The following is a 26,421-nucleotide window of genomic DNA, read 5'->3' on the forward strand; positions in this document are numbered from 1 at the left end:
CCTGCTTTTAGTGCAGTTCTAGCTGATCACATACAAATTCCAAGCAGCCAGTATTGATTTTTGGCTTTGTCCACTAAGCAAAAAGATTTCTCTAGATTATCTGAATCTTTAGATGATGAGATACTCAAAATCTTTGCAGTTTTATTTTGAGAAACACAATATGCAGATTGGTGAACATCTGCCCATATTTACTTCTGAGAAACTCTGCTTTTCTAAGAGCCTCTTTTTATACCCAGTCTTGTTACTGACTTGTTATTACCACTTACTTTCCCAGCCTTTTATTTCCCCTTATTTGCATTCTGTTTTCATTTACATTTAACACAGGATCCTAACTTTTTTGGAACTGGGCTTGTACATTTAGCCATTGTAGGAAAATAATTCAGGGTAGTCATGGGGAGAAAATAGTAATTGTTATATATTTTAGTAAAAGTATAAAATAGTTTAAAACTATTAAGAGTAGAAATGACACGCTGAAAAAGGTACTAAAACAAAACATGTGCTGTGTACGTGCTGTATGCTTAATAGCCCATAGCTCTGACTCCATTAATAAGTATTGATATTATTTGCATTATTTCCAAGTTTTATGTGATGATGGATCCTCGTTTATTAGCTTTTTTAATGTTTTGCATGAAAAATCTGAAACCAAAGAGTAGCCAGGAAGTTTAGCTGGCAAGTGGAGCTGGAGAGTTTAACAAAGTCATCCAAGAAGAACGTTCACACGTTGAAGGAAATTCTGTCTGGATAAAGACTACGTCTTGCTGCTGCACATAGCAATGCAATACACCTCCTCCAGACCTCTCATCTCTCTTCTGCCTTTTTCTGTCTCCTCCCGTGGGCTGAGCCAACGCCCAGTTGCTGCAGTGCAGCTCACTTTCCCATTTCAAAAAACTCTCCCCCCCTCCCTCTCCTGATCTCTCCCTCACTCTACATCTTTGCCTGTGTCTCTCTGCAGTGAGGCAGCGAGCAACACAAACTGACAGTACAAAAAAGTGTTTTTTTGTACAACTAATCAGCTTAGAATTGCACTATCCTACGAGCAAAAGTAAAAATTAGTGCACATCTACATTTTGCATAAATGGTGACTCGGTTTATTTTCAAGAAATTCTCAATAAGTTTATTTGAAGGATGTTTGATTTCTCCTGGGATATTGTGTAATGTACATGAACTATTGTATAGATTTGTTTTCCCCATTAATATCTAACACAAAATTTAAAAAAAAAAAGGGGGGGGGATATGGAGTTTTATTTATCTCCAAACACTGCAGCAGACACAAATTTCACTTACATTGATCCTTCCTCCCGGCCTTCATTTCCTCTACCCTTGGTAAACTTAATGACCCAAACAGACTCATCAGATCACCCGATGTCTACTTAATCTGTTAAAAGTTCAAAATGATTTGGGACTTAAATAACTTTAATGACTAACTTTAAACCACTTTGAATGTTGTTATCGCAGAAGCACTGCTGATAAAGTCATAAAGCTGTGTTATTGGAGTGCCACTGCTGAACCTTTGGGAGTAATTGAGAAACATAAGACATATGGCTTAGACTGCATCCTCTACAATGAATGAGGCCATCGGAAAGACTGATTAAAAGTTCGCGCAATTAATTCTGGAAAAGGAAAATATAGAAACATAACACAGAGGAACTCTTTCCCTTAGCTCTAACAATATTCTAAAGTATTGTATGCATTTATGAAGCCATGATAATTTCATATTTTATAACTGGCACAACATATCCTACTTAGGAGCATGTATATTCTAAATGTCATATATATAGCTAAGCAGACTTTGTAAGGTCAGCTTAGTTTTATTGAAAAGAGATATAATGTGATAGAAGACTGTGATACATGCTTATATCAATTCTAGATTAGATTACTGCAATTCATTACGCATTTGCCTGAGCTAGCAAAGCTATAGCTGATCCACAATATAGAAACCATACTTTTTATTAAAACCTGAAAAATAGAGCACATCACTCCCGTTTGAAGTTTTCTTCATTGGCTATCTACTAATTTTGGAATTGATTTTAAGACATTTTTTTTTTCAACTTTTAAGACCAAAGCATATTTCAGATCACCTGACACCGTACACCCTTAATTGTACCCTGAGGTCCTCAGCCAAGGCTCTGCTCGTACAATCCTGACTAAGAACTTGGGAGTGATCAAGCTTTTTCTGTCAGGGCACCTTCTTTGGAGTAATCTCCCTGAGGAGATCAGATAAGCAAACCCACTTTTATCTTTTAAATCCCTCTTAAAGACATATTTTCATAAGCAGGCTTTTTTCTGTTCATTTGTTTTAAGTTATTTCTATATTGCCCTTCCTGTCCTAATTGTTTTAACACCTTCTCCTAGTGATCATTTTATAGCTGCTTATATTTTGCTTTTAATTTTCTTAATTTACCTGTTTAACCTGTTTTTATTATAATTTTCTTTATTTATTGCTTTTAATCTCCTTGTGCTGACAGTATTTACCTCCTCTTAAATCTTTTATTTGCTGTTTATTTCCTATCTTATCTTGTGAAGCACTTTTTAAAGGTGCTATATGAATAAATTGTATTATTATTATTATTATTATTATTATTATTATTATCATGTCTTTGTAATTTTAGTAACTTTGAAACAGACTGTACATGTATCTATTCATATGTGCTTTCTTGTTATTGACTGTTTCATTGCTTGGGTTTGGTTTAAGAAATGAATTCTTTTTCTAGCATATCATATAAATCTCTTGTAGAGTTAACGGTCCCATTGTTTTTGTAGCTTGTGCACATTTTGTCATGTGGCTTTCAATTAAGTCACAACTTGCCCTGCCTTTTCTTGTCATGTCCTATCATACCCCACTCCATCAAACCACATCCATTCCTATCACTTTGTGCCACGTCACAGCATGCATGACATTATATGCAGCTTTTAGAGCTGCAAGAAAGACAAACCCACACTTTGCTGTACTTTGCCACTGGACAAGGATCAGACCTCTATATCTAGCTTGTACCTCCTAATCTATGGAACAAGCTATTTGCCATTGCAATTTGCAGAACCACTGCAAAGCAAACACATTTACTGTAATGTAACTCTTGTTAAAAAAAAAAGAAGAAGCCAGGATCAATAAGCATTGATTGTGATCTGTGCACGTCCTCAGCTCTAGTGCTTGGACTGCTCTCTCAGGCACTGTAATCCAAGCCTTGGAGGTCAGCAAAATTCCCGGCAGGTTGAGGCTGCAGCTCTAGAGTAAACGAGAGACAACATAATCTGTCACTGATCTGGTCTTCTTTTTTTCAAAAAAGCAATATATACGTTTCAATACATCTCATATTTTCTTTCCCAAAAACTAACAACAGAAACCTTTTGGGAAGGCATGGATATTTCATGGAAAATGTTGTAAATATGGAACCTGCACCATCATCAGTTGCTTGCTGAAAAGGCTTTGACAATGGAAAAAGGAGACATTATAACCAATGCAGATCAGCCATGTGTGCAAGTCTACTCATCAGCATTTCAAACGCAAAGACAGAAAGTCTGCATAATTCTTCTCCTGGACAGGAAGCTGGTCTGCAGTACTGTGGAATCTTGGCTTCAACAGGGGTGACTCTGAGATAATTTCTGGATGTCTGCCAAGTGCTTTTCACCCCTGACCACTTTGATTCTCAGAGTGTTTCCAGCATACCCAGCTCCAATGATCAATGGTTCCTAATGGAGGCACGGTCGTGGACAGCATGAAATTTAAAAAGAACATTTAGCTCTAATACCTTTTTTTCCCCAAAGCCATTCTCATTATGGCAGCATAAATGAATTGTACCAATCTAATTTTGATGATCCATCATCATCCCAAGAATATGTTGTCGAGCTTTTGAAACTGTGACTGTACTTTATTCTTCAAAGGAAAACTTTGACATTTTGTTGTCTGTCATTGTCATGGTTGAACGCTAATATGGAAATGAAGTGACATTTGTATAGCACTATTCTACTCTTACTGACCTGATAAATCCCTTACTGTGAAGCCAAATGTAAGCTAAAGTCACCACTTAATTAACATGGCATATTTCTACTATTCTGTGTCCTAGCAGTAGCTTAATATCTAACAAATTATAAAGGCAGTACTGACCTTCCAATCTAACATTGTGCAAAAACAAAAACGTGCTCCCTAAAAAAGTTTATATATACCAACTTCAAAAGTACTTTTCGTGGCTTTAATTGTTCATATATGTTGACATAAACCAGTTTACTGCAGCATAAGATGCTTCAAAGAGTGTCCTGAACTTGATGTATGCATGCAACAAAAAGGGTTCGCATAAGCCTTATATTTGAATTCTGGTTAATAAAAAAAAAATGTCATTTGCAAAGTTTAGGATCTTTTGTTGCTATAGGATTCTTCCTTTCAAGTCGTGGTTAACACACCATCCCATTGTTCTCTGACGAAGTAACTGAACTGCTGAGCAGGCTATAATTCTGTGTTTTGTTGCACCATGTATCTGCATGCTGTTTCTGCCCTGGTGAGCATTATATATCAGAGCCAGCACAGCAAAAAGCATTGATACTCTTTGCTCTATTGCAGAGATTACTTAATTAATTATTTTATGTATCTTAATATTTGGTCTTTTCTACGCTGCAGTTTCGATTAAGGAACACACCACAGTACAGAAAGTGAGGAAAGACAAGAACGAGATTAAGAAAAACTGAGATATTACACTTTGTACATATCATACAAATGACCATATCATATTTTGTGTGTGATAACAGCAGATTTGTATGTGGTCTTTTATAGTGTGTACCTCTTCAGCAATTAAATGGTTTCTTAATATCCTGTTTGGCTTTTTCTTGCTGAAACTTTGAAGTTTGCTGACATCTAGTGTTTCAAGTGTGAAAATATGTTATGTGCCATTTCTGGTATTACTGCAGTGGAAGATGGTAAAATCAGTAGAGGTAACAGTAGCTTCATCAAAAAGGAGAGAAGATAAAAGTCTTCTTAACTGAAGACATGACACTTTTCTGTGAATCCCTTTATATATTAAATTGTCCTGTTAGTATACTGTGTGGTTTAAACTGTAATGCCATAACAGTAATAACACATATTAATAGTTATTGTGAAAGAGTTACTATTGATGTTAACAGGAACAGAAATACTTTAACATAAAGCAAAAGAGACTTGCACAAGATTTTTAACTCAAGTGGTAATTGTTAAACCCTTTAAGAAAGATTTATCTAATACATAAAATCATATGATGAAGCAGGATGAAGGTGTCCGTACTAAGAACAATATGGATTCATTACATCAAGGTGAAAACAAAGACATGTCCTTTGTTTCAGCGTTCCCTGCCTCTTCTTATTTCCGAGATGGATGTAGTTTGTAATGGACACAGCAGCACTGGCTGAGTCCCAAAATGCTTTTTTTTGCTGAGGGAAGTGCAAGTCCTCGCCAAGGGCAAAGGACTGGTGGATGCACATTCTACATTGGAATAAAGCCAGATGGCATGTGGCAGAGCTGGAAAGACAGTGAAACATTAGGGCATTTCAGGGGCATTACCCAAAACACATGAGTCATATTTATTATTATTTGTGCGTAAGAAAAACAATTAGAAAAACTTCAAATACGGATTGAAAGAATACTTTTAAAGAGCAGAAACAGATGGCGATAAGGCGTTTGGTAGCAATAACATCCACTTGCCACCTGATGGTGCAACAACACAGTGAAAGCCAGATGACCAAAGACGCTGCAGTGATGTGTGAGACTTTAAATAGTAGTGATGGAAATCTCTCAGCAATGCAGAATCATGAATCACCATTCACTGGAACCCATCCAATCTACTCGGGAATGCAGAGCGTGACATGCTGACATTAAATCACACTTTCTCGCTACACCATATGCTGACTGATGAACCAAGACTTCACTTTTGCAACTACATATTACAACGATCCATAACTCATCCTCCTCGCCAGCGCTCCACTACTTAATTTACTGAAAAAGTGTTAAACTGTTTAATCGCGGTCATGCACTGACCTTGGGAATCTTATACTGCAGGCAAAATATTGCCCAAAGCACAGAGACCTATAGTGACATTGAGCTGATAGGAAGGCAACAGTAAGGCAAATACCAACTTGTTACAACCAAGGTATGCAGAAGAGCATCTCATTGAAGTAAATGGCCTATGGGAGCAGAAGACCTCACCTGGCCTCTTTGGGATTCGGTGGAACAGAAGATTTACAACAATAAACATATCTGCATCAACTGTGTGATGCTGTAATGTCAGTATGGACCAAAATCTCTGAAGAATGGTTCCAGCACCTGGTTGAATCTATGCCACGAGGGATAAAAAACAGCTCTCAAGGCCAAAAGGGATCCAAGCTAATATGAGTAAGATGTAACTAATGAAGTGACCAGTGGCTACATGATGCATATCTTTTTGATGTCTTAACAGAAAACAAAAAGTCACTGACTTTTTGTTTTCTGTTATGTTCATGTTCAGGTATATGAAAAACTGTACCCCTGCTCGTCTTCATCAACTGCCCATTCTCTTTATATGCCCAGAAATTAAAAGTGTAGATTTTATTAGCAGCAGACATCCCTGTGTCTGCTTCATGTCTGAATTATGTGTGCAACTGCCACTGAAATAAGTTTAGAGCTGACTTTCCCCAAAATTGCATTAAACACTGGGAAAGACTAGTTTACCATGGCTTTGGCTTGTTTCTTTTCTCCACAGCTACACTGATTACTTACACTGATTAAGTGACTGATCTCATTAAGCTAGAAAATTGCAGTGCCAGATCTTCAGGTAACAAAATATGCAGCTTCATCATTTTCTATATTTAGCACACACCATACTGGCTCAGGAGCTAATGGACCCAGCAAATGTATTTTTTTTTTTCATCAGTGATGGATTCATGCACAATATGCTCTTTCTAACGCAAATACATCTCAGACCATGCAAGAAAATTAAAACACACCATTTATTCATTTTATGGATCAATATATGTTTTTATATTAAATTCTAGTTGTATAGTATATAGTGTATAGCTTAGTATATAGCTTATAGGTGTAAGATCCAGCTAATGTGCTACACACTTGTAGGTTAACTAAGCTATCTTTCATGAGTGGCAGCTGGCATGTACGCAGTGGGCTTCATAGAACACAGCAGGAGAGCGCAACTTCGGCAACAGTGAGTTTGTATTTAAGAACAGTACATTAAGTAGAAAAACAAACACATAAAATACAATGCAATACATGAGTTACGTTTATGAGTTAATTCATGAAGTCTGTACTTTGGCGGTTGGCACAATAGCTAGCAGTATACCCTTTTCTGAAAAATGTCGACTTATAAAAATGTTATTATAGTTATGGGGGGAAAAAACAGCGACTGCATCGGCATTCTTTATTTATTTTTTTTAAAAATCAGTAGCAAATATTAGACTATGCCTGTAAATGTTAGCCCAACTTTAGCTAGGCCAAGATTTTTTTGTTTTTTCTTAAAAGTATATTGCAACAGAAATGTTATGAGTAGGTATCACGGGCTATCATATATCATAGCCTCATATATCTTAGTTAATATAGTGGTTGTATTGCTAGCTGGGATACCAACCTAGTTCTGCTGGCCAGTAGAAGCCCTGTAAACTAGCTACCCTGGGTTTTCTTAAGTTATCTGTAGCCAAAATATAAAATATCAGAAACATACATTATGGGAGTAGTAATGGCTTTAACTTCAAATACACACTACCACAATATAATAGAGAGAAATCTGCAGGTTATGATCTATTTTTATCTTGTCATTTAAGTTATTATGTAATAGAATACATTTCTAGCTGCTCCTGATTTCTTTAGAGACTCCTAGTAAATATTGGAAACAGGTGTAAACAAACATTATATATGGCAAAAACAGCAGTTACAATGAGCTTGAAAGTCAGTATTTGGTACGACTATTTGACCTTTATTTTTCAACACAGTCTGAACTCTCTAAAGCTTTCTTATAAATTCTTTAAGCAGTCTTCAGGAATAGTTCTTCAGGCTTCTTGAAGGGCATTCAGCGCTCTCTTTTGTTCTATTCTCTGTCACAAAGATACAATTTAAAATTGGTTCTGTGTTATTTGTGATGTGTAGTCAGTGTCCAGAGAAGAAAGAAAGACAGTAAGAACAGGAATCACTTAAAAGAATTATGAGATAGACTGGCTCCTTGGAATGAAAACATAAAGAAATTGGGGGTGGCATAAAACTTTTACAATACTGTATTCTAACCATCAAAATGTTCCTGCTGATGACAATCCTGTGTCTAAAGAAAAAAGGTCAATGGATATTTTTTACGTTGATCTTAAAGTTGTTTAGAGTCCTGTTCATTGCATATTGGTTTTGTGTGCTGAAAGCTGTCAAAGACCGTTTTTGTAGTAAATTGCAAAAGTGTGAATACAACAGTAACCTACAGATGCCTAAAAGTCTTGTGAAATTGTGTTAGGATAGAGCCATGAAAGGGCATGAAGGTGAAAGAAACTCTTAAAACTTTATTGGTTACAGATGGGAGTTATTACACTACAAAATCGTGACTAACTGTCTACGAAAGATCGGTGGCATCAATGGTTTGTGAAGTCACCCTGCTCAGGCTGAAGTAGAGTGTTTTGGCTGTTGCTATCTAAGCCTTTGGAAAAGGTCCAGAGCACAGGTCAGCATTTTCAGAAATAACTATGCTTTTGTTCACTAACTTGAAACTAGAGATTGAGGCTATAAACCAATCAGAAGTGTTTACTGAGGTCATAGAGCAAGGAAGCTCACAGTCATTTAATTTGTCCTTCAGTTCAACTAAGTCTTTTTGCAACAAGAGGAGTCGCCCCCTGCTGCCCTTTAGAAAGAATGCTGGTTTGAGGCGCTTCCACTTTGGCTTCAGTTTTCAGTAATGAAATTTCTGTTAATTAAAAAAAAAATTACATAAAGTTAATGCATGAAAAGAGCAACAGCAACAACAATGCTTTCCTTCCCACAGGTGAATAAATGACGCCATAAAGAGGTAAAGACAGGCACAAACTGGACTAATGTTCCCGTTGTGCTTTATTTACTAGCTGCTCATCTGAGATATTTGCACTAGAGTCCTATAGCCACACTGTTCCATAAACTATTACCTATTTAGTCTGTATTTTATGCACATGGCTTTCAGTGGGCACATGCATCACTCTGGGGGGGAGTTTTTATGCAGGATTTGCAACAATTAGTCTGGTTGCTTTGATGGTGAGTCCAAGGCAAGCTCTGGCATACATTTTGTTGCTAGATCTATTAAGCTAGATCCATTAGCCTGATACTAATGGATCTAGCTTAATAGATCCATTAGTATCCATATAAAATGTCACTCAGATGTGATGCATACAAAGAAGCAAGAAGTTGCATAGAGTCACACAAACACAGAAGGCATCTATGAATATAAAATGTATGCATTCCTAGTCTTGTCACATGGTGTCTTTGTTGAAAGCTATGCTGCACTTTACATTGCTACATCATTCTGCAGAAAGATGATGTTGCAGGGGCGGATGGGGGAATAAATGAGAGAAAGAAAGAAAGAAAGAAAGAAAGAAAGAAAGAAAGAAAGAAAGAGAGAGAAGGGGAGGGGAGGGGGGTTGGTAGACCTACACTCTGGTAATGAACAGTGTGTACAGAATGCAAATGTGTTATATTAATGAATTAATAATAGCTAAAGAAATAATACATGTTGGAAATAAGATGCAACTGTTAATAAGACAACAAACAGATAAACAAACAGATATTGTCATGTCTGTTGAATATAATGGATTTTATAGTTTGAAAATTGGTTTTCAGATTTGACTCACAATAGGACAATAAGAAGGATTTTAAGTTAAACCTGAATGTTAGCTTATTAGAACCAAATAAAACAAATTTTATAATCATATGAAAGCACAGCAAGTCAATTTTCCATTAGATGGTGACACAGTCAAAATCAGTTGGAGATTACCTGCAAAAACTGTTAGTAGTTTTTCAAAAATGAATGGTAATGTTGTTTTTTGTTGCACCAAACATCTGTGCATAGCCTCTTGATTTGATGGAAAAAGGAAAAGTGGTGGAATGAAGGGGAAGGGAGAGGAGCATGCAGTTTTTATGAGGCGTTCACATCGTTGATGCTTTTCTTCTGTTCTGCTTCTGACAAAACATGAGAAACAGGCAGGTCTAATACTTATCACACGGCATACTGTTTCCATGCCACCTTAAAATCGACTTTTGGCCAAGCTGTTCAAAGACTCATCGTAAAAGCATGATGCTGCATATTAGAAACCCGTTTCTGTTTCACAAGCTCCCATTTTTCTCACTTCTGTTCTTCTTCTCTGTCTGTTTCCAGGAGGGAGGTGCCATAGAAAAGCTATTGGCAGAGAGAGGGAAAAAAGACATGAGAAAAAAATTATTTGAAGGCATTCAGCAGCTTTAGCGCCCTCATCTTTTGTACCTCACTTATGCAAAAACAGCTATTCTGAAAAAGAAAAGCCTTTAACAAAGAAGAAAACTGGAGAAAGATGCAGAGCAGCAGGAAGAGGAGGGCATCTGACAGATAAAACGAGGGAGCTCTGCAGCAGGATCCCTACAGTGCTGTACACAGAACTGCGTGACTGGTCTCTGCAAGCAGAGGGAGGAGAGAAGGGAGGAAGGTAGGAGAGAAAGAAAGGGGGAGGGGAGGCAATTCAGTGCAGTGCTAGCAGACTGGATGAGTAGCAGCCGCGGCATAAGAAGCAACATCAGCACCACTAGCTGTAGCATCTTTCTTTGTGGCTGCTGGAGGCTGTCTTGTGGCTGCTCTACCATCAACAGCCACAAGACATACGCACACACACACACACAAATATTTGGACACAGACGCTCCTCGTGCTTGCCTCATACACACACATGTCGTGGTGGCCACCAGAGAAGAGGTAGTAAGTGACGGGGCTCGGGGGACAGAGGGACACAGGAAGAGGAAACCGGGACGACTGGTGGTAGTGCAAACAGGAGGAGGGCTGGAGTGACCGTGACTGGAGCAGCAGCAACAGTAGCAGCGGCACCATGGCGCAAGCCGCCAAGCAGCTCCGCAAGACCAAGGACCTTGCGGAGGCCGCCGCCCAGGAGCAGAGGGAGAAGGAGGAGGAAAAGATAAAAAAGAGGAATCGATCCAGGGACCGCAGGCGCAAGGTATGGCTGATTATCTCAAGAGACAGGGGAAATGGCAGTTATTCTTACATCCACCTGCCTTTCTCTATCTCCAGCAGTCTTTCTCTCTCACTGTGCTTGATTGGTTAGGGTGCAATTACACATGTATAATTACACAGTTGGTCTTATGGCCTCAGCTGGTACGTGTGCCTGTGTGTGTGTGTGCCTGTGTGTGTGTGTGTGTGTGTGTGTGTGTGTGTGTGTGTGTGTGTGTGTGTGTGTGTGTGTGTGTGTGTGTGAGTGTAGGCTAGCCAGTCAAGCACATTTGCTCTGGTACAGGTTGTGTCAGCTCTGTCAGATATTTAACCATGGGGAAAGAAAATTAGGCTTACGATGACTGTTATGCCACTAGAGGTGTGAATAATATGCGCTGCCGGTCAAATAACACGAGCTGTCTTTTTGTTTTTCTTTCACGACATGCGTTTTAGGGGATTTCAGCATTACAGTGTGTGCACTATATGTATTTGAAGGGAATGCAAGTTAGAGGTACTGCCCAAGCTTATATTTCAATGCAGATTTTTGTCACCACTTACATGGTTTGCATGCTCTACTCTCTCCTTTAGATTTGGTGTCTTCCCCCATATTACAGTTTTTTTGTTTTGTTTTTTCAGTGGAGGAAATGTAAAATGGAGGGGGAAAATGGAGGTACACTCTAATAATAGATGCAATTTTAATGCATCTGTGTATCTTTTGGGGCATGTTTGTGCTCCGTGTAATGTTCAAAGGAGAGATTGATGGGGATGATTATTTGTAAAGATTTTCAGCAAGTAATATTTTTGGTTTAGAAAATGAATATTTTTTGTGTGACAAAGTGTGCACACAGAATATCATCCTTTAGGCACGAGAGCACTCATTCACCCCCTTTCACTTCTCTCCTGGACTCTTCCACTCTCGCTGTGCCACTGGGTGCAGATTTTATTGGGGTTGTGCCTCCTTGCACTCATGCTTGGCAGCGGTGAAATGATTTATGGAAACACATATTACATTTTAGAGGTGTTTATTGAATGATTAAAAATATATATTTTTATCCATTTCTACATCTGTTAACATTATTCCATGATCATAGCCTTTGTATTTAATATTATGCAGTATGCAAGTTTTCTCTCCCTCTTTCAATATTTCTGTAATGTAAAGTTCCTGGATAATGTAAAGGTCTTTGCGTATTCACTGCACAAGAGCTGTGTGTTGTGTGTGTGTATGTGAGAGACAGAGTGTGAAGCAGGGAAAATAGATTTGTCAGACAGACAGAAACACAATGTTAGATAATACAATTATTTAATATTATTTTAATTATGAAACTGATTCTTCTGAATGGAAGTATGTATAGTTTCTGAAGCTGTACAAAATATTTTAATTGTATGATCAGCTTATTTTGCTGGTTTCGTTTTTCTTAATGGTATTGGATGAATATTGGAATGGGTAAATGGCATAAACATGGTGATGTGTTGAGGTGTCAATTTATGTGATATAGTGACAACCTATATAAATGTACTTACATAGGATAAACATATGGATTGTTCTGCAAAATGACACCCCAGCTTGGTGCTTTACCTCAGGCCTCTCCTTCAGGGAATACAAGTTAACGTCATAATACTTTGTTCGGTTTCACACATTTCCCCTTGTGGGACAATTAAAGGATTATTCTATTCTACATATAGTAATACACATACAGTATAGGACATACATATACACACCCTACAGAACAGCCACCAAACTGGGGCTGGTCCACTGGCACCCTAGTCCATAGAAGACCCAGCAGGAAGGACATAATGAGCCACCAGAGTGTGTGGCGATGATCAGCTAGCCAAAGCATATATCATTTACAGACACCCCTTTAAATAGTACCCGTGAGGTTCTCATTCCCCTGATGAAATGTGTTCTTACACTCTGAGGCCAAGAGAGAGCTTTGTTGCTGTAAGCTAGGAACATAGCCTCCACTAGCCTGTGAGAGACCCTCTGTTCAGACAGAGAGCTTTACCTTTGGTGGGATTAGCAAGGCACACAAACAACTGGTCACATAAACACACATTCTGAGTGCGGTGAATTTAGGTACATAGTACACGCTCCAGGCACAGGGAATGCAGCTCCTCAGATGCAAAAGGAGGGGGAAGCAAAAACTGTAACCATGAATTGTAGTAATAATCTGAAGGAATAAAAATCCCTCATTTGAGCATACTGACCATGAAGCCAACACAAGAGAACTGTCTGCAAAAGGATTCACAATGTATGAAGGTCACTCACTCATTTTGTAGAAGCTAACCTGAGAAACAATAGTCTTATATGAAAGAAGCTTCATATCTATAATTTTTTTTTTTTTTTTGGGGGGGGGGGGGGCACAAAGGGTCTGCAGCACCAAAGCCAAATCTCAAAATGCTGGTGATGCCTAACTACAGATCTCAGGTGGTGGACCCCTTTCAAAAGAATTCGTGGCCAGAGGATTTACACCTGGCATCAACCTGTCAAAGTCGATATGACTGACCAAATATACTTTAATTATTAAAGAAGAAAGAAGATATAACAGCTCCCAAGGAATGTCAAAAAGATCTGCAATAGAGGACTGGAATAGGAGAACATGTCGGTTCTGGTAACATTGCTAAAAGGTTTACTATTTATGACCATGCAGTTTTCTGTTGCATGAAGCCCTAGGACTTTAGACAATCACACTGTGTTTGGACCAGATTGCATATGGAAAGTGCTGCACCTGCTTGGACTGACAACCTGAACAGAACTTAGGAGGTGCGTCTTGGTTGGTAACAGATGAGAGATGTGTCCTAGCTCCACAGCTAGAAGGACTGAGGCTTCCTACTCCTAGGCTCATCTCATTTCTTTGCTCTTTGCTCCAGACCAGTTGGTGCGGAACTCAACTTTGAGACTGGGCTCTCACCTGCCATGCTCTCTTGGGGATAGATAACAGAATGGCAACAAGTGATGGCACACGTAAACCCTCAGCAGACACCGACTGATCCAAGTGGATGGTCCCTTTTCTATCCAGGACATGAGAGAGGTTCAGCCAGATGCTGCTGTTGTCCTACTCTTAAGGCCCTCAAAGGGCATAGGGGTACTGCTGTATAGCAGGGCCCACAGAGATTGCAATGCATGGTTCCTCTGATGTCATTAAGGAGAGGTGCCAGGGGGCTGTCAAAGTGAACCAGTGACTTGAACTCCAGCAGGTGCATTGCAAGGTGACAAAGTTGAGCCCGATAAATCTGATATCCATAAAGCTGAGATACAGCGAATCTGCTGTGCTTAGAAGAATTAAGAGGCCTATTACACCATGGTTGTGAGATGAGGCCAGATGAGCAGCCAAGTGTGGTTCCCGGAAAGGTTTAGATAGTGGATTAACTAAGCCAGCTTTCTCTGCATTGCCCAGCTCCAGAAATGGTCCATAGCTGTTCACAGTAATGCAGGTAGACAGTGGTTAGCTTCATGAAGCTGTTAGCTCACAGACAAAATCAGGGAATATGGGCAGGTGTTTTTTTTCTGAGCCAGTACAGGATCCTAGCCGCAGCTTCTTGCCTGTATGGTGAAACAGCTCAAGGTGTAGCTAGCCAGTGACTTCACAACCTCAAGAACGAGCATCAACATACTCCAGGTGGTAAGCCCAACTAGTCTTGGGTTCATTGAATGGATACTCCTTACTAGGAGAAGGTCATGCTGTTCAACATCAGTCTTTTCTGGTCCTTTTCCACAAACATCACTTGTTTTTCTAGTGTTGAATGCTGGGAAGAAAACACAGGTTTCTGGCTTAGTCAGTGCTCTCCTAGCATGGACAATCCCCAAGCAGATCGGACATGCTTCGTGCTGGTCTTCATCATGCAAAGAGAAACCACTTCCATAAGGACATGGGCGAATAGAAGATTTCTTCTTCACTTGCTTTGGTTTGGTACTCATATCTAAATGCAAATAAAAAAATGCTTGGAAACATGGAAATTAGTCCACATGTGGACTACACCACTGGTAATCGTAAACTCTTTTCGAGTCGGCAGGCAAAAGAGCTAACTAGCAGTAGCTAGCTCGCCCGACTCAATAGAGGTGTTCTTAGTGATGTGAGGAGTGTTAGAACTGAGGAATGATTGTGATGTGTGATGTTGACAACCCCACTCTGTAGCTTTATGTGGTCTGCCATCTGAACACCCTAAACACTTCCACTTTGTGACTATACTGTTCACATTTAATCACTGAATATCTAGGAGGGAATAAATCTCATAAATCAAGTTGTTGCATTGGTGGCATCCTATTATAGTTCCACACTCAAATTCAGTGAGGTCTTTTAAAAATATTTGTAAAGATAGAATGCACGGCTAAGTGCTTCATTGTCACAATGTAGCAATGGGACAGAAAAAAACCTGAATTAATAGGTGTGGCCCAATGCTTTTGTGTATATTCTGCAGAATAAGCCTAATTCAAAGACTTTTAGTTGTCATTTATATATTGTTTTTAATAGAAACACATCAGACAAACCCTTCCAGGTTTGTGCAATGTCCTCCTTATTAATGCTATAATATATTCATAATTATCGTCAAATATAAGACAACTTCTACTGTTTCATACATTGTGAGTGAAAACCTAATATGGAAATCAGAGTGTGCAAAGGATTGTATAGTATAGTGGAGATGTGCCAACCCCCCCACTCCCCAAAAAAGTGAAACCTGGTCCTTTACAATACTATTCTTATGAATACTTTTCTACAGGAGTTGTATAAAAACAGTGCTTCAATTTGTTTAAAACTAAAAATGAAAGATGTTGAAAAGTATTTAGAATCATTATTTGCATTTAATTATTTGTAGAGAACAAAAATGGTTGAATTGACTGTTCTTTTAGACTATGTACAACATAAGTGTTACCGTAGTCTGCTGGATTTCATAGGCCGTTTGACCTTTCCCTCTCACCTTCACCTCAACAATCACCCATGCCACATCAATATATGTCACTATCTGTATCTGTCTTATTTCCTCTTTTGCTATAATCTCTGAAGACATGAAGGAAGGAAGATCAGGCACAGGCAGGCCTTAATGTTCTTGGGATTTTAATTGGCCCCATTCGATGTAAATCAAACTCGGCAGGATGGCATCTCTCCTCCCTATTCCTCCCCTCGCACAAAGGTTATCCACTACAGTGCCAACAGAGATCCTATCACAGCTATGGACAGACTGGACAGTAATCCAGTTAGGGAGTCTGCAAAGGAAGTAGCCGTGCTGGCTAAGGTACATGCGTTACAACTGCCCAGTAGTTTTTGAACAGACTTCTGTCATGTACATTACGAGAAACTAAATAACTAAACACTAAATGTAGAAATGTCTTTGAATCACTGAATATGCTTTTATGTTCTAAATACAGATTTTAGTTTGATTGTATTGGAAAAGTGTTGACATGTTCATGCAAAGCACTTTTATCAGATTAGATTGAAAAAAACATTAACCTAGCTGAAATAATCGTGTGCTCTTTACTATTCATAATACTCGCATGACTGTTAATGATTTCTGCACATCTTAATTACCAAGTGAGTGAGTCCAAAATATGTCAGCAAAAATAATGATTGAATTATGTGTGACAGACTCAATACAATCAAACTGCATTACGTGAGCATCTTAAATTATAAATGAATGTTTTACAAGGTAGATCTTCTTATGACATAAATGATTGCTTGCAGAAAATTCCGTTTTAACCTCTTGAAATCTTACATCTAGACATTAAATGTGCCCTATTAGATTTTTCTTTAAATCATGCCATCAACAAGATGACTGTATTTCCACGATCATTACACACTTGTGAGGTTAGTTCTTTTGCGTTTTGCTTTGTGTTGTTTATATTTTCTTTATTACTTTTTAAAATTGTTTCTCTAAATTCTGGGCTTCTAACTCACTGTTGCTCAAATTCTACACTTGAATATAAGGTGGCATTTTTCACATTAAGCCCTTGCTGTGGAAAAGAGGTACAAGCATGCAAAAGTGGAGAACACATTACACAGTAAAGCTTGGCAAAGATACAGTCATTTCTGGCCACTGGTAAAAGGATAGCTCATGAATTGCAGTATCAAACATTTGAAGTCCTGCTTAGTACGTGTCTAATAGTTTTAGTGCATGATATATACCTATTCTTTAATAGGGTACATAATTATATGCCTTTATTATTAGCACAACAAATGCTAAGAGTGGAGTAATGCGATTTAGGAAGTACATGGTAATGCTTGTCCTTCTTCAAATTGCACTTTTTGCTCATTTTCTGTAACCAATCTGTTATGTGAAACCCTTTTACTCTAGTAGCTCAACACAAAGCTCCTCAGGTCTGTGCATGTCCCTGCTTCCTTCAGGCCTGCACTTAATACAATGAATCTAGAGACCTTTTAATGGATACTGTGTGTCTTTTGTGTGCCTTTTACTCCTGTTTTCCAAAAGAGCTTTATTTGTGCACATGTGAGGACAAACAGTTTGTGTGTGTGTGTGTGTGTGTGTGTGTGTGTGTGTGTGTGCGTGCGTGCGTGCGTGCGTGTGTGTGTTACATGTCAGGCCTTCGGGCTATCTCATTTCACTTTTATGTAACCTTATGGACACCCAACACTAATTAGCCAAAGCTGTCTTCCATCTCTCTACACACTTTCTTGGCCACTCTTCCATTTTTACAAGATAACCCATGGGATAATGACACTAGAAATTCTTCTTAGTGATGCCTAACTTTGGTAATTAGAAGTTTTACATCTGCAAAAATAATTTCATCCAAATATTTTAGACGGGGAAAATGTATCCTTGTCTGGCTGTTTTTTGCCAGCCAAAAAGTTGGATGAATGCAGTGAACAGGAGAAGTGCTTTTATCCAGTCTGCAAGAAAGCAACCTAATCACACCAAATCATTCACAAAGGCCTTAGCCATTACTCCACTTTGAACTCTATGAACATATTGATTTATATGGATTTACTTCAGGCCAGACAACTTACAATAAAACTGCAGGAAGCCCAGAAGATGACACATGTGAAAGCATAAAGTACATGTGTTGTTGTGTCGATAGATGCACATTAGTCTCTGTGCATGTCTAACATCCATCCATTCATTGTGTTTTCAATAACATATCATTAGTAATATCTGGATCTCATAAAACTGTAAATAGTCCATTGTTAGTACAGTTACAGTTATAGCATTCCCCGCAGTTGTAGATTGATTGTAATTAATTTGCCACAAAGAGACTAAGTTTAATTGAGTTAATCTATAGCCATTTTCTTGTGACTTTACCTTCATTCCTTTGGTAAGTGCCACCACCAATAGTGATGAAGTGAATTGGACAAGTCGACCCGACAGGAAAATCTGCAGTGCTTGCATGTTTTAATAAAGATATAGATATCTGGTGTCAGCGAACTGATGCTATGGATTGTTGTATCAATATTTTGTCCTATTCCTAGTGGTCTGACACCTTTCCATCCCCTTTGAGAAATGGGAAGGCAGGATAAGCCAAGGTCAAGCAGAGCAGAGCAAAGCAGCACTTTGCCCAGCCCTAAGCATCCGCAGGCTATATTTACCAGGCAGCCTAGGATTACACTGCATCTGAGACCAGCTACCCATCTATCTGCACACCTCTACCGTGTTCTAACTGAGCACCTGCTCCGTGCTCAGTACTGTGTCTGATGTTACCCCAGATGCATACCTGCTCAAACATGATTCCAGAACAGAAGCATGATGGCCGATATTTATCGGATCTCTCTGAGGGCTTATCTTGTACTCAGTTTGACTGGCACGTATTTTGATCTGGAGATCAAACTGACTTTAGATGAGTACTCCTTGTCAGACACCTTTGATAAATATCAGAATCATTTTGCTCAAGTATTGTGAATCTTCAGTGGCTGTTTACCTTGAATTCAGGTACTTGGATTTATGGATTTAATGCTTTAGTGCATGAATAGGAAAAAAAAGTATCATAACACAGTTGCCACATTGCAGTTAAAGGTATGGCCAGTTGCATTTTGACATTGTGTTGATCAATCTGTAGTCTGATTTTGTGTGAATCCCTCAAGTGTCACAGCTCATCTGCCGGCCTGAATCTGTTAATCAGCACATCCATCATTATAGTTAGCAAGGCCACTCAATGTGAAGTATGCAGTGTGAGGGGTAACAGCTGTAGATCTTTTGGCAAAATTTAATGTGACCCTGAGGTCATCCTACCAGCGGTCAGAAGTGATGGATGTTGCCATAGTGATTAAGGTTTGACACTGTATGTGGTGGGATGATGAAGAGATGAGGTGATGGACGAGGATATGCTTTGGCTGGTGATGGGAAATCTAACTTGCGCCCTAGGCACAAAATCCCAGGGGGAAAAACCTTGTTGATTGATTTTTACTCCCAAACTGGCTGTATTTGGTCCTGGCTGCATTAGGATGTGCGATGATTATAATTTCAACTCACAGCACAACTGAACTCACTAAACTAAATCAATAACATGAGTTAGAGAGCCGTTGGCATCTAGATTTTTTATGAAACAAGACTTGCATTCCACTAACTTCTAGTTTAAATCAAAAGTTACATCTAAAATATACAACACAACATCTAATTGTTACAGCTGACCTACCTACATGCATACCTAATGCTCATGATACATTTACATCATCATAGTTCATTAGTGAAATCGTGTGAGGACAGCCAATTACAAAGAATAATTAGAGGAAAAGTGAAAGTGATGCAGAGTGGCACAATGCCACACACACATGCACATTCACACACACTTAGAGCTGTTGCTGGGCATTATGTAATGGAATTACTGCTCCTGAAGGTCTGCGTGGATCATGTGGCTCGCAGTGAAGCAGCCACTCTCAGGCACGCCCTGACTCCATCACTTTCCTTCGCTGACCTAAAGACACTTTACAGTGCACGTGCTAGCTAATGCACATAATGCTTGATCAGAAAGAAAGAACTGTATATAGTGATGATGGTGGAGATATTTTCAGTATTTCTTATATATTTAAAATTCTTGTGCAAATGTACATTTCTCACAAGCTCCAAACTGTTGTGAGAATGATTTTAAGGTTTGAACACAAGAACAGACTACCACCGATACAACCATAAGAGACCACGGAGAATGGTTCATGGTGGACAAGGTGGACACTTATAGCAGTGTAAAGATGAAAAAAGCCTTAGTGATGCAAAGCACCAGTTAAATGTTCCTCAACTTTGTTGTGAGTGATTGAAGCAGCTACCAAAGTGGAACGAAACTGCTTGACATTTGAAAGGTGGTGAAATAAAGTAGTGGGTTTTATGTGGATGGGATTAAGGCCCTGAGCAAAGCTAGAACTGATAAATAATGAATCTAATAAGAAACAACTGATGTACACAACCAATAACATAGCTATTAAAAGTAGCCAAGTGTTAATCTACCATGTTTTAACTGCGCCTGTTATAAAAACAGAAGATTTTAGGCCATTGCCAAAGCTTTTCAAGACTTCTTGCTGTCTATGGTCATATTATTTTCTTTGAAGTAGATCCTTGAAGTAACCAAAACATGTCATGCTGTTTTGGGGCACAAGCTGTATTTCGTGTAGTATGGTTAAAAACACATCATTCCAAATGGAATGAACAAATGCTTTTTTCACATCAATTTAAGGGGGAATTTGTGGTGGTGGTGACGTAATTGCTTTGTGTGTTCGTGTGGTGTGTGTGTGCATGATGAGAAGGGGTGTCATGTGTCTCTGGGATTGCTGTCTGATGTCAGGTGGAATGGCTCCCCTCTCTCTTCAGCCTCATCAGTCAACAGCCAACCATGGCTGGTGGGCAGCACTCCTGAACACATTAAAAACAAGTTTACTTACTGTAAACACTATTGTTTTTCAAGGTGTGAAACTACCAGAAAAAGAGCTGAAATATTACATCAGCAGTGCATCCCTGAAAGAACCAGCTGCCATTCATTCACTGATATCACTTCACACTCTCTGATCAGAGCGCTTGCATCAGCACCCACTGATGGCAGCTGGACTGGGAAGGAGATAGCTGGGGGAGACAGCTAGAAGCAAACTGAGAGTGTTTCTCCACAGTCAGCTTTAAATCCTTGTCAGCCCTCAGCCATTTCCCCCTCTAGAGCTGTAATTCTTTTTTTCTTCCTCTCCCCAGTGAGGAATCCTGTATTTCTGACTTTAAACATATCATCAAGTCCCTAATATGGACGTAGGACACTTATCAACACCGCTCTTTGTTTCCCTGCACTATCCTCCGCTGTCTGCTGTACAAAGGCATTGAGTTGGAAAACCCACACCGCATTTGTATAAATACTTCATTGCTAATTCAATTTTAAACTCTAGATGGGAGGAGGGGAACTGTAGCAACTGTTGGTTCATCCATCTGTTCATCAGTGCTTTCCTGCGTTAGATATCTTTCGGTTTCTCTGTTTATTCTTGTTTGCTTCATGTTGCATCTGTTTCTCTACAACTTTCCATCTTATCCTGTTCACCTTCTCCTCTACCTCTCTCTCCATCTATGACTTCTCCACCCTCTTCCATCCTGTCTCATAGCTGGGCTCTTGGTTGTCTTTTTAGAACGCTTACTCCTGATTTTTTTTCTGTAGTTTTCAATGATTGAAAATAAGAATATACAGTGAAATGAATGACTTTAACCGTACAGCTAAGTAGACAAATTTTTGTTGCGTAACTTGACTACAGAAGTCACTACAGACAACAAAAAACAAGGCTGATAATATTGCACCTTTTATCCTCTCATCTGTGTGAATTAGATTTTGTTGTGCCTCTAATCGTAAATTCCAGACATTTATTGCTCCATTTCAAAATATAAAGCTAACAGAGAAACAACCCCAATACAGTACAAAAATCTTGAGCCACATCTCATTTCTTTATATTTTGTTGGGCAAATGGGAAATGGGTTCAGTGATTTATTGAAACGTCCAAACATGGTAAGGCCAAAACAGAGTTTGTACAATTCTGACTAGATTGAAAGTCTGGTATGAGCACTGTTATTCTTCAGCACAGTCTGAACTCTCCTGGGCAGTTTTCTTGTAATTTCTCTAAGTAGTTTTCAGGAATAGTTCTCCAGACCTCTTGAAGGACATTCAAAACTCTTCTTTGGATGTTGGCTGCCTTTGATTCTGTTCTCTGTCAAGATGATACTATACTGCTTTCAGGCTCAGGCTCTGTGGAGTCCAGTCCATGATTGATTGTGTTTCATGATTGTGAACAATGGCTCAAGACCACTTTAAAAATAATTTTTTGCTCCTTGGAAATATTACTCAAGTCAGTAAAGAATATAGCGTGTATCAAAGTAAAGTGCACACACATGGCAGTGAAAGCAAGATGTCTTTGTAAAACAGAGTTCATCAACTTCCTGTAGTCTTCCTTCCCAAAAGTCTGGCAAATGTTTGTATATCTAAAATTCAGAAACAGCTCTCTCTCTGGAATCCCCTACATGCTGCTGTCAACTAAACAGACTCTCCTCATGTCATTTATATATTTTGTCATTTATATATTTTGTGTTTGTAATATTTTGTGTCTCAACCAATGCTCCCATAAAAAAGTCCAGCAAAATCAAATGCTAGAAAATGCCATAATTACTGCTTACAATACAAATAGTCAACCTTATAATTTATTTATCATGTGAAAGCACTGACATCTGTTCTGCCTGTTATGGCAACTCTAGTGAACAACAAGGTTGCGCATCCATAAGAAAAGTATCCATTAGCAGTCTGGGATCGAGGATGAGAACACTAAATAAATAAATGTTAACACGGTCCTGTGCCAGAACAGCCTGTGAGTCATTAAATATGATTTCCTAGCATCGAGTGAGCAGGAACGGATGAATAGACAGAAATCTCTATGAAGGCACTGCAGTGGTTATTATTTTGTCTAATTCAATCCTTCAACCTTTCGCTTTTACTGTTTACAAAATAACCGCAAAGCCAAAGAAGAACTCATTGTAAAGCCTGACCAAAATGACAACTGTAATAGATAACAAATGTGTTGGTATACATACTGTATGTGCTAATATTAAAACTTCAGCAAAAGAGGCTTGAAATAAGTCACATATTGTGCCATCACATATCTAGATCATAGCAGCTCTGACTCCACTATTTACAATACTCTTGAGACTGTTTAAGGAGATGGTGATGTAGAGTAAGGCAGCATTTTCATGATAATTTGCTAACTGGTTCTTAATTTACATTGCTGGAAGGTGTAAAAAAACAATAACCCCACCCCTTTCCCCTTCAGCATACCTTGAGCATACTCTCTTTATATGCATGCACATAAAGAATAATATTAGCCTATATGCAGTATATTGACAGTGAGGTTTTTTTGCTCCCTAAATGCTCAGCTTAAATAAATACATAAATAAATAAATTACACAGAAATGTATAATCTAAATATACTTCATATAGTTGCATCTGCTTATCTATTTGAATATAACATTATAATTCTGAAGCACTCTCCTCGGAAATGATGCATCACATCCAACTTCATAAATTCGTATTTAATCCGATGTTACACAATGCACTAGCATATGTTTTGTGTTTTTGAGCTGTTAAGGTGTTAAGTGGGCACCTGTGACTTTGCAAGATGCTCTGAATTGATTGTCATTTTCTTTTTAATCACATTCTTTGTCTCACTTTATTTTGCGCTACTTCCTGTTTTTGCTTAATTTCTTCCACTTTCTGCCACACCTGTGGCCAATCGACTAATTACTCAACTGGGTGTGCATGTTTGTGTGTATACATGTAATCCCCTTGATCCCTGCCAGGCTGTCTTGCTATTCCCATTAGTCAAGCATTCCAGCTTTTTCCCAGTGTTCTCTGCACATGTTCTTTCTCTTTAATATTTTCCCTTGTGCATTTCTTGTTTCCTTCTGTTTCTAATTAGCTCTTATTATGAATGACCTGCTTGATTGTTTTGGGTGGTTTGTGCCTTTAGCAGTTATGTTGCCTCTCTCACTGCCTCCGTGTGTATGACCCTATAATGATGAATGGAAGATCTGGATATTGGAATTTGCCCCCTTCTTTCTGAACTTCCTCTGGAGGGTTTAGTAGCAGACCAAACAACCGAATATTACTCTTTATGATGCAGCAATAGTACACTTAAATTACTGATTTCCTCCCTCCCTCAAACACACACTTTTGACACTGTTGTGCTCCATCTTGCATCTATGACTCACAAAAATGCGCACAGGCTAAAATATTTGTGGATCGTGGCCTGATTGTAATGAAGCAGCAAGACTGACTCAGCGGTTTTAAGCCTGTGTGACGGATGGACAGGGTGACAGGGTGTGTGTTGCTGACTCTACATCAGCAATCCCATGGGGAAGGCCAAGGTGAGAGGAAAAACTCACAGGCCTTTAAATATGCACATAACATACATTAAAATTACAGTTTATCTGAGGCTTCTTCTTCGCCAATGCCATTCAGAGGGCACTCACATGGGAGCGTGCAAAAAGTCTAAAGTGATTGATTACACTGTAATTTGCATCACCCACTGGCAATAAAGACAAAACAACCCTTGCTACTGTAAATAAAGCATTATAATACTTATATCAGTTTACACATCTCCCTGTGGCTGCTGTATATGTTAGTGTAAACTGGATATATTTCTGGTTTAGAAACAAGTGCAGACAAATCTACTCTGTTAATTTAACTTCTGAAATAATGAAAGCGGTAACTTATATCTTGACCCAATAATAAAGCTTGGGAAGACTTTGCTTTTCATGCTTTTAATATATATTTCTGCTCAAAACTGTCATCTTTATTGCAAGAAATCTCACAAATGACACAAATGATGACATAGCCATCATACTTTCCCTACTGTCTTGTCTCTCATGATTTTAACATGGTTTCAGGGTCTTTTCCAAACTGTTAATTAGCAGGTGCATGCTTACTGAATGTGTGGTCCTTAACACCAACATGAACGGCTAATCTTAAGATGTAAGATTATTCATTTTTCCAGCATCTATCTGGGAATAGCTTATCACGTAATTGAATTTAGTTTCTTTTTTCCCTAGTGAAAACCTCACATTCTGGGGCATGTGTAAACGTTTTTAGGAATGCCAGTGTGCATGGACATGTCATAGAGTGCACAGACAACAAGCATCAGCAACTGTTGAAGGGTGATTGATGGTGCTCTGAATGAAGTGCAGCTTTCTGCAAATGCAGTGTGTCAGCTTGTCTAGCCCATATTTTTAGCCTTCCCTGGTGCATAAGGTTTATTATAGCACGAGGTTTGGAAGGAGCTCAGTGACTTCTCATTCTGAGATCATGTGACATAGTCATGCTGCTACCCACTTTGCATCATTGTTCGCCAGCTTTTGAATTTGGATAAAGCTTGCATTTTTAGTTGGGATGCAGTATGTTGTCTTTTGGTTATATTAGGAGTTTGATGTAAGTGAAGATGAAAAGCTGCTGATTTGGAGGTGCAAACAGCAAACGTTTGCTATACGGCTGCAGATTTTGTGCCATTTAGCTGTCTAGCTGAGCTGCCTTGAGTGCTAGACTAATCCAGGCATTTGGGTAATCCCGTAGTTTATGTTACAGTGGTCACCTTAATGTCTGCTTTTTTTAAGATTTACTTACTTTCTTTGATTTTCTTACTCAGTGTGTCTCACCCTGTGACTCTCTTTCCTGATGTATACTTTATGGAAAACTGCATTTGGCTATCATCTTGGGAGACAAGACATTTGATTTCAGTGCTACTTTAGCGGTGCTTTAACCCCTAGCAGACCTTGTGCTTCAGGCCTGACCCTGATATCAGGAGTGTGCCTCATTGATGAATAGCTCCTTATGTGTTGAAACGCCCCTTGTGATCCTGCACAGAATGCTGAATCATGAGGTGAAGGCTTTATCGACTGGCCTCGGGGAGCAGTCACAGTCCCTCCATCACACCAGTAACAATTTGTGGCTGAGAATAATGCCCTTTTTTTCTTAACAGTGGGATGCTAAAATGATTTGCCACTACTGTGAGCCTCTTTTCCAATACATTTTCAGTATATTTCATCTCATCTGTGTTTCCTTATGAGTGTAAGCTTTAAATCATTAGAATACCAGATTTAATCTTTTGGGTTAAAACACTAATTTCCTTTTTCTCATAATAGATAATCAACTCAGAGCGTGGCACTGTAGTCATTAATGGTATTGCTGTATGACTGCTGTTTTTAGAAGCAGCAGTGGTCCTCGTAGTCATAGAGGTGGTTGCTACCTCACAGCTGAAGGTAACCATGCCCTCCTGTGATCTCGTCCTCTAATGTATCTTGTGTTTGTCCTCCATGACTTTTCTTTCTTTATCCTCCATCCGCCCCTCTGTGCCTACATCA

The 26,421-nt window shown here is 38.9% G+C and overlaps 1 protein-coding gene across 6 annotated transcripts in view; it reads left to right on the forward strand.

Annotated features, from left to right (window-relative positions):
- The first annotated feature begins 9,980 nt into the window (after positions 1-9,980).
- Positions 9,981-26,421, forward strand: part of ank1b (ankyrin 1, erythrocytic b) — a 76,156-nt gene continuing 59,715 nt past the window's right edge. For 2 of the 6 annotated variants that reach the window (XM_040000043.1, XM_040000045.1), the window contains exon 1: positions 9,989-11,137. In XM_040000043.1, coding sequence (XP_039855977.1) covers positions 11,012-11,137 — 126 coding nt within the window. In that variant the 5' untranslated portion in view covers positions 9,989-11,011. Of the gene's footprint in view, positions 11,138-26,421 lie in introns of all 6 variants that reach the window. The other 4 variants (XM_040000046.1, XM_040000042.1, XM_040000044.1 and 1 more) reach the window with 4 other exon arrangements.

This window comes from Simochromis diagramma, unplaced genomic scaffold, assembly GCF_900408965.1.
Source record: "Simochromis diagramma unplaced genomic scaffold, fSimDia1.1 OVJJ01000596.1, whole genome shotgun sequence".
Taxonomy (NCBI): Eukaryota; Metazoa; Chordata; class Actinopteri; order Cichliformes; family Cichlidae; genus Simochromis; species Simochromis diagramma.